Source organism: Lolium rigidum, chromosome 3, assembly GCF_022539505.1.
Source record: "Lolium rigidum isolate FL_2022 chromosome 3, APGP_CSIRO_Lrig_0.1, whole genome shotgun sequence".
In the NCBI taxonomy this organism is placed as follows: Eukaryota; Viridiplantae; Streptophyta; class Magnoliopsida; order Poales; family Poaceae; genus Lolium; species Lolium rigidum.
Genome location: NC_061510.1, coordinates 343,567,580 through 343,578,385, shown reverse-complemented (window position 1 = coordinate 343,578,385; position 10,806 = coordinate 343,567,580). Strand labels below are relative to the sequence as shown.

Genomic DNA, 10,806 nt, shown 5'->3' with positions numbered 1-10,806 from the left:
TTTGCCTAGGACGCTGTCCGCCGCATTCATCTAGAGCCCTGCCGGTTGTGTCAGGACCCGAGTACTGCATCTTCAACTAAACGTCAACACCTTGAGTGGATTCAGTTTAGCCTGATGGCTACAAGATGCCATCCGCACGAATGAAGGGCTAGCATGCAAAGAGAAACGTTTTAACATATTTACTTGGATCTGTGATAAATTAGGATGTCACGTAGCTAAAAATGAATGTTAATATGTAGGCTCAGTTCTTTTAGCGGCTTCTCCGAGAAGCTGCCCTCCCCCCAGCTTCCTGGAGAAGCCGCACCAAAAATTTAGGGAGGCTTCCGGACTAGTCTAGCCTAGACCATTTCGGAAGCCTTTTAAAATTTTGGAGGCGGCTTCCCCAGGAAGCTGGGGGGAGGGCAGCTTCTCGGAGAAGCCGCCAAAAGAACTGAGCCGTAGACAACTGAGTGCTTCCTCCGGTACAATTTAACAGGGACAGTTTAAGATAAAATTTAACCACTAATTTAGTCATCAAAATATAAATTTTATGTGTACAAAAGTTGTACCATTAGATTGGCATTCAAAACAAGTTTTCTAATGATATAATTTTTTATTTTCCTAACCAAAATACTAGTTAAAGTAGTTTTTTTTAATTACTGGAGAGAGTAGGTTCAATTTCTAAGAGCATCTCCAACAATCGCATGAAACGGCGCGCTATCGGGTTTTAACCGAAATTTACCGCGCACGAACGCTCACGCGCTCCTCCAGGGAAGGCGCAAAACTGACGCGGGAAAGGAATCTCCCCCCTTCCAGCACGCGCTATAAAACGCGGCACGCGCGCAACAAACCGCCAGGAACATTCAGACGCACGTCGCTCCCGCTGCGCTCCGCCTCCACGCCACCGTGATGCCTCCCTGCCGATGCTCGAGCTCCGGCTACCGCGGCATCCGCGCGCGCCCGAACGGGACGTTCTACGCTGAGATTCGGAGCAGCGACGAGCGCATCGGGCTCGGAACGTTCGAGACCGCGCACGAGGCGGCGCGCGCGTACGACGCGGTCGCCTAGCGCCTCGGCTGCTCCCGCCGCTCGATGAATTTCGACGACGTCTGGACGCGGCAGCGGGCGGAAGCCCTCGCACCGCCGCCGCCGCCGGCCGTCACGCGCGAGGCGAGGCAGTGCCAGCGGGAGCTCGAGCAGCGCCTCGTCATCGCCGAGCGGGACGAGCTCATGCGCATCGAGTGGGCGTGGCGCTTCCCGGAGGACGTGTCCGCGGAGAAAGCCTTCTACTCCGAGAAGGAAGAGAAGAAGGCGACGCTGAAGGCGGCGATGAAGCATGACCGGGAGGCGAGGAGGGCGAAGATGGAGGCGAAGAAGAAGGAGAAGGAGGATAAGGCCGCGAAGAAGGAGGAGGCGGAGAAGAATGGCGCCGGCCCATCGATGATCACCGTTGACTCTTCCTCCTCCTCCTTCGAGTGGACTTCGACTGCGGTGTCGTCGACAACACCGAGCTCCTCCGAGTTCGACTGGGATTCCAAGTAGTGTAGTCTAGTTTTTAAATAAATTTGGTTGTAGCAAATGTGGGTTGAACTTTGCAATGTATGTATATTTCCAGTTTATTTTTACATTGTGTTTGATCTATTAACGTATGCAATTATGTGAAAATGTTGTTTTTTTCCATGGCATTTTAGCGTATATGCAAAAGGATGAATTCAGCGCTGCATTTTGGCGCGACGGTTTAAAGCACCAGGTGAAGCTAGCGTCGGTGCCGTGCGCTGTATCCAGATCGAGCGCTGCAAACAACTTTTACAACGTTAAATTTTAGAACCTCTGATGAAGATGCGCTAAATAACACAGCGTAGGTGCAAAAAGTTCTGCACTATTCGGAAACCCAAGTCATTCTATTGATATATAAACAAAAAAGGAGGAAATTACACTACCTATCACATTGGTGGCCATTTCTCTAAAACCATCACATTTGATTCTTGTTTTTAGAGAATATATCACAACTTTATTGATTAAAACACATCATTACAAAGTACTTCCTGAATCGAAAAAACGATCACAAATTCAAAGCTCAATAGACAAACCAATATGAGTGTCGCGACATTAGTCTTTCGACCGAAATGCTTGAAGATATAAGTAGAGGAATCTGATGCGAGCTTTTTGATATCCCCCACAACAGAATCCACAAGAGAGCGATGTCTATTCGAAGAAAGGATCCGTTGGATCAATGAGAGACAGTTGACCCTAGGATAATGTTAGTGAAGCAGTTGTTCTTATGACCATCTGAGCTAGCCAAATTGAAGCTACTTCAGCTAGCTCGGGGGCATGATGCCATCAGTGCTTTGCGGACTTCCATGCCATGCCACCTCCGCCGGGATGAGGACAGTGCAGAGCACTAGACAGCGGTATTTTCACCGGAGAGGCGGCGGCGACCACTGCTTATACCATAGCCAATAGGGTGGGAGAGAGATAAGAGAAAACCGAGTTTTTTTTTAGGAAAACGAGATTTAATTTTTTTTAATTGGGTTGACGAGTGATAAAATTAGCTTTGGTCTTTGGAGGCAACTGGACGTGCATTTTTTCCGGAAAACCAACTCCACGCACGGTTTAGTGTCTAGAACAAGTAATTCCTTTTCAAATTTGACTAACTTGATAGAATAGAATAAAAATTATACTCCCTCCTTGTATAAAAGAATGTGGAAGGTTTGCCTAAATTCGGATAGAGGTAGTATATGATATCAAATTGGTATATTATGAAATTACAATTGAAGACGAATTTGTGTTCTAGTGAATTATTCTGTTCTAGTGACACTAATTAATCAATCATTTACATCTGATTAGCCGAATAATGGATACACGCCTTTATAATCAGCCAACAAGAACAGAATAATTTATTTTTTTAGATCAACAGGGAGAAAGAGTTAGCAGTTCCATTCGTAAAATCAACGAAACCAACATTGGCCCGAGGTTCAAGTTATTACAAACTAGAGTCTTTTTTTTGGAACAACAATTCCTGCAAAGTAGCTGAAACAGAACAAAAGCTAGACGAAAACACATAAAAGTAACTCTAGGTACCGAGGATTCTTTTTTCAGCAGGCGATGATATGCAGAGAACTGCCTCCAACGATCGACATTTGGGGCTTCAAGCTTCGGCAAGCTCAGGAGAGATGCAAGCCGATGCCTCCATTGTTGAGGTGGGAGTAAACCATGCCCTGATCGACGCCTTTTTCTTAGCTATTGGGGAGGATGGGCAAGAACCCTGACGAGGTTGTCCTTCATTTAGCCACTCTGAATTCTAAAGGTCGCTGACAACTCCTTCGATGCATGCTCGCAGAAGCGATCGACGAGAGGGAGCATCAAGTCCTTGAGGATGATCTTCCACATTCTGATCGAAAGCAGAATCATTTTACAGAATATGGTGCAAATTAAGGCAATTTGCCCATCAAAGATCATCTCATTACGGAATTTTCAAATGCACCAAAGTGTGGAAGATCAGACATAATTAAGGACTAGGTGTTTCTTATTTGCAACCCAGGGCAATAGAGAAATAATCCTGCCATGGCTAAATATTAAAAAATTGAGAGACAATGTGCCAAATTTGTCTAGCCACAATGCACTGGAAAAAAAATGATCGACACTTTCATCTTCAGAAGATGCAGCAAACAACTTTATTCATGTTCCTCTTAAGTAAATTGTTCCTAGTCATGAGTTTGTTATGAGACAGTAGCCAAATAAACACATCCTCTCTGGCGGTAGTAGAATATCAATAGGGTTAACCCCACCAAAGTTAATAATACTCCCTCCGTCGTTCCTAGATATAGGGTATATAGTTTTTGGCATGTAAATTAAGAAACACACAATGAGGATAAGTTACACGAGTTTTAGGTAAGATTACCCCGGAATTACGTCTTTGAAAAAATAGGGGAGTTTGCATGAGCTAAGGACATGAAATTAAATCCGTAAAAAAATATCAAAATGAGTGATTCTACGCAATACACCTTACATGTTGGAGCTTTTTTCGAAAAAACTATACACCTTATATCAAGAAACGGGAAGAGCTAGTAGACTAATCCCCAGAAGATTCATATTGCCAAATTAAGGAATCACATTTATCTGAGTATCAAATACTAGAGACAATCCCTTTCAGCTCGTACCATTGTTGCACTAATGAAGCTGGAAAATTTCTTCTAAAAGAGAGCATCAGAGTAGAACCATCTCATATCTAGGCAAATGCTTTAAGAACAGAATAATTTCTTCCAGTAATCTGTTGATTTCAGAATGCACCGCTCAATAGAAAATAACCATTCCAAAAGCTTAGACAACCCATTATACATGGGCGATTCTTCTTCGTCACGATGCGGCCACCAGCCGAAGCGTCTCATCCGAGCCGTTGGCGCTCTTCTCGGCCATGAGAGCCTGCAGGTCGCTGCCGTTGGCGAGGCTGTTGAACTCGACGGACCTGGACGGGTCCGTGGGGTACTTCCGCTGGCAGAAGGTCATGAGCCGCTTCACCGACTGCAGGTACTTCCTCGTCGTCTCGTCGTTCATCACGTGCGCGACGCTGTTGGTGTGGATCTTCTCGCGGGCGGACCGCTCGTGGATGCCCACCATGGTCACTCCGATCGGCCACGGCGAGTTGCCGATCGCCAGCTTGATGTAGTTGTCCGTCGCCGCCAGGTAGTCCCGCCGCATGCAGCACTTCACCACGTCGAGCAGCGCGCGCTGGACGTCGTCGGGGAGAGCCTGCAATCGAATCCATCAGTCAAAATGTTGAATCCCAATTCCCCACAGAACAAGTTGTGTTGCAGATTGCAGAATCAATCGAAAAGGAAAATTGTACAGAATTGGAGCAGAGTGGAAGTGTGCTGCATACCTTCCTCTCGCAGAGCTTGAAGAGGGGATCGAGGTAGCGCGCGCACTGCTTGCAGGTGGCCACCACGGCCTTGCCCTTGGCGGTCCGGCGCTCGGCCTCGGGCATCTCGTCCACCTCCCGGCTCCACTCGCTCAGCAGCCTCTTGAAGAAGGCTACGATCTTGTCCTCCTCGCAAAGATCCTCGAACGGAACCTCTTGCTTCTCCTCTTTCCCGCCGTCGCTCCTCTCGGCCGCGCCGACCGCCTTGGGCTTCGCCGCCACCGCCTTGGCACGCAGGGCCTGGATGTCCCGGAGGAAGTCGTTGGTCTGCCCCTCCCCGATCTCCGCGGCGTCGATGCCCGCGACCGCGGCGGGGTCCTCGAGCACGTCGTGGAGGCGGCGGAGGCGCGCGGCGTCGTCCTCGCCGAAGAGCGTGGCCGGCTGGCGCAGCAGCCGCAACCGCCGCACGACCTCCTCCCTCGGGAGCGACGACTCTTTCGGAGCGTCCGCGCGCTCGGCCTTCGCCGCCTCGCCGACGACGGCGGGTGGAGGTAATGAGGAGGAGGACGCGGAGGGCGATGCCGAGGCGGCGGGGCGGGAGGACCGGAGCTGCTGCTGCTGCTGCTGCTCCCGCTTTCGCTGCTTCTCGAGCAGGCGTTCCCGCTCGGCGGCGCGGAGGCGCTGGATCTCGCGCGCCTCGATCTCGGCGCGGCGGAGGACCTTGCGGCCCCCGAAGTCGGCGTCGATCAGCTGGCGCTTGCGCTGGAGCTCGCGCTTCAGCACGTCCATGGCGATGCGCGGAGACAGCGTGGAGCACTGGAATCGATGGTCCGTTCTCGCGGAGAAGATTGCCGGGATCGGAGCGTGTGGGTTGGCTTTTGAGATTTCCGGGATCGGGAGCCGGCGGACTCTGGAAGGTTCCCGAGTTCGCGTTCGAATCGATGACGGTTGGCCGAGGAGGAAGGGTAGATCCGAACTCCCGCGAACCTTCTCGATCTCGATCGAGCCTTTGAACTTCGGATGCGGCCTGTTAAAAAAATTCTGATAGCGAGCGGCCCATCTAGCACAAGGCACGAGGCCCACCCAGAGGCAGCCCGGCCAGGCGATCAAACCCTAAGAAACGAAGAACCAGCTCAAAAGAACAAATAATCGCGATCGATCAGTTGATCCCAATCGTTTCATACTTCTCGTTTTTGGTGGCGCTGCCTATTTCTCGACGAGACCGTCCCAGGTCGCCGTCGCCCGTATCGCTGGCAGGTCGCCGGAGAAGCGAGAACGGCGAACCGCCCTTGTACGCTCGGCCTGATTTTCTGTTTTCAGTTAGGCTTTTCTTTCGATCAAATTCCAGTTAGACTGTGCGCTGATTTATGCTGGTAGCAGATTCTGCTAGTTGATGACCAACCCCTTTGCTAGTCTATAACGATGACTAACCCTATTTTCACCGTGATGATTCTTACTGACTAGTCCAAGTTTTTTTTTTTTTTACATCCCAAACTGTAGGTCTAGCTTATTGATTGTGTTGCTATTGTATATTGGAAGCGGAAGGTCCTTGGTGATCGACCATGAAAGGAAGTAACAATGGTAAAGTGTAATGCTTTACATCGCAAATAATAAGTGTATTGCTTTTAGATTTATTGATTTATCACATGATTTTTATTTACTAGAGTAATACTACTAAATGATATCTGCTTCTTTGCAGGCAAATCCGAACTGGCGTCTGTCGGTAGTCTATTTTCACGGTTTGGTTTGATGCTTTATTGCTCAAGTTTCTACTACCTCTATCCACTAAAGGATGACGCAAGCTTATCTTAATTTAGATATATATATAGACACTCCTAAGTATAGAGATATATCTAAATTTAGGAAAATCTCCGACATTTTTTATGAACGGGGGAGTAGATTAATCCACCCGTATTATCAGTAGAACTTCTAAATTTTAGTATAAGAGTTTTGACAGCTAAACCTCTACCTGATTATATTGAACTGTTAATGTGCTACTGTTAAGCATTGCACCGTTTGATACTGCAGCTGCATACCGTCGTCGCTTGGACATCGTGTGGACAAGCAAGAGGAACCAGCTAGTAGCTGGCCTATGGGCCGTACCACCAAGATGAAGATGAAGCTTGCCGTGGATAGGACAAAGAACCGCGTGCTCTTTGCGGACGCAGGGTCCGATGTCGTGGAGATCCTCCTCACCTTCCTTACGGTTCCCCTCTCTGCGCTTCATCTCATCGCAGGCCAGTCGTCCTCGCCGGTTTGCCTCACAAACCTCATCAACAGCCTCAACCACCTCAGGAAGAGCCAGCTGCTCAAAGTTGACGCCTGCCATGGCACGTTTCTCGAGACTTTGCTCAGTGATGGCTTCAGGTCTGCAATGCTAGCTTAGCTAGCTAGTACTGATACCGGTTCACTGTTCCAAACACATTGTCTAGCAGTTGACACTTACCAATTTCTGGTTTTCGCAGGCTATGTAAATCACCTTGCAATTACAACGAATGCAAGTGTTGCGACGCCCTGGCTAGACTTCTGCATTTTCACGCCGATACAGAGGTGTTTTTAAGGGGTAAAGAACGGTTTGTAATCACCGATGACTGGCGGATCAAGCCAGCATCCACGACCAGCTTGATGTCGCTTGGTACAATGTTCTATAGTGGTGGTAGGATTGGCCGTGACTTTGAGGAGGTCGAAGTGTGCATTGGCTGGGCGGAGGTAATGAAGAACGCTAATGATGATTTTGGTGCATACACGTATAGTACATCGTTGGGTTTAAGAGTTTGAGGATGTTTTTCTCTACTAATTTGGACGAGTTTTTCTTTATGACATATGTAGGTTGTATCTATGGCGAAGGCATCACTTACATCAGATACTATATTCACGGATGTCTTTCTATCCAAGGGAGGTGATGATGACCATTCTGCTTCTCCAGTCAATGTGAAACCAAGCATCAATAAAAATATTGTGCATCCGTGCAGTAAAGAAAGTTCAGACCCCTCACCAAAAATCAAGGTAAAGTTTTTGTACGACATGCGCGAGAAGAAGGTCATGTATGCTGAATGCAAACATGGGTTCGTCGACTTGCTCCTGGGAGTCTTGACTTACCCGGTGTGTCGTGTGATCAAGAATGGGGATGCTGTCGGCGCTTGTCATCTCAGCAGAAGCCTGAACAATCTGTACAGCAGTGCCACCCATCTCGCCGCCACCGGCTTCTTAATGGGTCGCTTCCTCGAAGAGTCCACCTTACTGGATCCGGGCCTTGTGCCCTTTCCCGAGCTCGTGGAAGACCGGAAGTATATAATAGAGGATGATCTACCTATAGATCAGGCGTCTGCTATGCTGGTGATGAAACACTGGTCTAGGAAACACATCACTCACGTGGATCATATAGTCCATACCATAAGGAAACATGAGGTAGCTAGCTTAGCTCTTGTAAATTCAAGCTGCGAAATTATTATGAGCAATACTTTTGCTGAGTTTCGGTTGTTGGTTTCGTTCTCCCACAGGATGTTGCTAAGCTAATGCATGCTGTGCTCACTTCGAAGATGGCCTTGACTGATGCATTCATGAGTAGGAAGGAGACGATGCAGATCTTTGTTACAATCGATGCAGAAAAGACCATAACCGTGAACGAAGTTGCGAGCACCGACACCATTGCCGCCGTCAAGAGAAAAATCGAAGACAAGGAGTCCATTCCAGCGAAACGTCGTTACACGTTAAGCTTTTTGTGCAGAAGACTGGAAGACTCACGGACCGTTGCAGAATGTGACATTTGCGACGGACATACCATCCACCTACGTTATTAATACTACAATGGTAAAGCTGATGCCATCGTAGCAACTTTTGTTAACGTTTTGCTATTTGGTAACAAATCGACTGAACACTGGGTACATCCGTGGGACAATATTTTTCTCAAGGAGCTGCGCTCTACCGGTCAACCATCAAACCAGTACTGGTGCCAGTGATTCATGCCGAATGTCTCGGCATGCTTGTCTTGTTTCATATAGATGTGATATAGTATTTCTGATATCTAAATGAGAACACAATGAATTGTGGAATCCTTTTACGAACCAAGATCCACCGTAATTTGAATGGAACCTAACTTCAATAATCGAAACGTGTGTTAAATATATATGTATTATGCTTTCAAATAACAAGATTTCATTCTGTTTTATTTATATTGAATAGTATTATACATATATCACATCGATGTGAATGAAAATAAAATATATCTATAGGATTGAACGTGAACCAAATGTGTTTTCATATATCTGTCAGGGACGGAGTGAAGGGGGGAAGAGCGGGGCGAGCCCCCCACCCCACCTAAATATCTGCTCATCCCTTGTAACGATCAGCGATTAGGGTGGATTTTAAGCTAAAACTGCTACGTTTGCCCCTATCAGTGTGTAAAGCATGTAAATCAGCCTCATCGGCTCAATTGACTAATCCCAGCTCCTAAGCACCTAAACCCATGTTAATTACTGTATTACGGTACCCCTTCCGTTCACTCCTATAGGCCTAGGGTTACCACTGACACACCAAATAGGTAGTACGCCACTGGTAAAATAGTGCACCGGTGCACCACTACTTGGTGTGCCGGTGATGCTCAAATACCGCCGACGTACCATCAATTTTGTACGCCGGGTAATTATTGCATAGGTCCAGGCCATGCCCTATACATACCGCCGGCGCACCAGTATGGTGGTACGCCGGAGGTATATTGCTACACAGTATGTGTAGCAGAATTTTCACACCCACCTTGGATCGCCTTTTCAATTATAAAAAAAAATAAAAAAATGATAGAAATATCAAAATTTAAAATTCTTTGAGATATCTATATGTTATATAATCTAGTTGTAAGGAAAAGTAGCAAACATGAATTTACATATATGCTCAAAAAAACATGAATTTACATATATTTTGCAAAATAACGTTATATTTCGGTAAAACGACACTCTATGTTCTATACGACCTCGGATGAAACAAATCTCTATCTCTATGTACTTTTTATAAAAAAAGGAAGAACTAGTTATGTTTCCTCCGATTGAAGGTTTCGTCCTACATATTTTCATCCTACATATTTTCATCAGACAATTTTACCCTCCCACCATCCCGTGATACGTCGTTCCTTCGGGCATCTCCAGCGTGGCGACGCCAAAACGGACACGTCGCGTCCGTTTGCGTCGGCCCAAATGGTTGAATCAACCGCGCATCTGTTTGCGTCGGGGGTGGCTCCAGCGGCATGACACATAATTATTTCCCCTTTGATAAACCCATAATTTACATTAATAAAAAAGATAAAAAGACTTAAAAATAGCCAGAAATGCCTGCTAAAACCTAGCTATGGGCTACTTCTCGTCGTCGCTGATGAGGTCGATGAACTTCGGCGTTGGCCATGGAAGCTGGTACGCCGGCGGTGGAGGAGGAAGGGCAGGCTATGTCAACTGCGGCCAGGTCATCGACGGCGCAGGAGGCTATGTTGAAGGTGGTCACGGATCCCAGGCCGCTGAACGAGTTGGAGCCATTGCGCTGTCGTTGGAACGCGTCGGCATGGCCGGAGGAGTCATTGGTTTCCCCTGCGCGAGCGCCGACTCGCGAAGCTGGATGGCGAGCCCGTCTCACATAGCGAACTCGTTGAGCTCGTCGAGCTCGATTGGCCAGTGCCATGGCAATGGCCTCCTCGTCGCTAATGTCCAGCGGTTGTGTCTCCAGATCCCACGCTGGCCCGCCGTCGTCGTGGTCGTTATCTCCGCGCTATGCCTCGGCGGCGTAGTCATCCTCATCGTCGTTCTCGTCTTCTTCCACGGCGATCTCGCGGTCGAAGTAGTCGAGGTCGCCGAGGTATCCAGCTCGACGGCGCGCGTCGAACTCCCACGTCCCGAACGAGATCAAATTATAGAAGTTGAGCGCGTACGCCGGATCTTCTCGGAGATTGGCCGACAAGATGGCTCTGCGGCGACGCACCTCGTCACGGC

The 10,806-nt window shown here is 48.0% G+C and overlaps 1 protein-coding gene across 1 annotated transcript; it reads right to left on the bottom strand.

Moving 5' to 3' along the window:
- Positions 1–4,335: 4,335 nt before the first annotated feature.
- LOC124697155 (pre-mRNA-splicing factor 18-like) lies at positions 4,336–5,626 on the bottom strand. The gene is made up of 2 exons (XM_047229787.1): positions 4,859–5,626; positions 4,336–4,728 (listed from the first exon to the last, which is right to left on the bottom strand). The coding sequence occupies exons 1-2, from the start codon at positions 5,624–5,626 to the stop codon at positions 4,336–4,338; spliced, it is 1,161 nt and encodes a 386-aa protein (XP_047085743.1).
- Positions 5,627–10,806: the final 5,180 nt, after the last annotated feature.

Bases quoted from the DNA above. Each gene is read 5' to 3' on its own strand.
- LOC124697155 (XM_047229787.1), bottom strand. From the start codon at position 5,626: ATGGACGTGCTGAAGCGCGAGCTCCAGCGCAAGCGCCAGCTGATCGAC. The intron at 4,729-4,858 runs GTATGCAGCACA...ATTCGATTGCAG, and splicing joins TCAAGCTCTGCGAGAGGAAG to GCTCTCCCCGACGACGTCCA.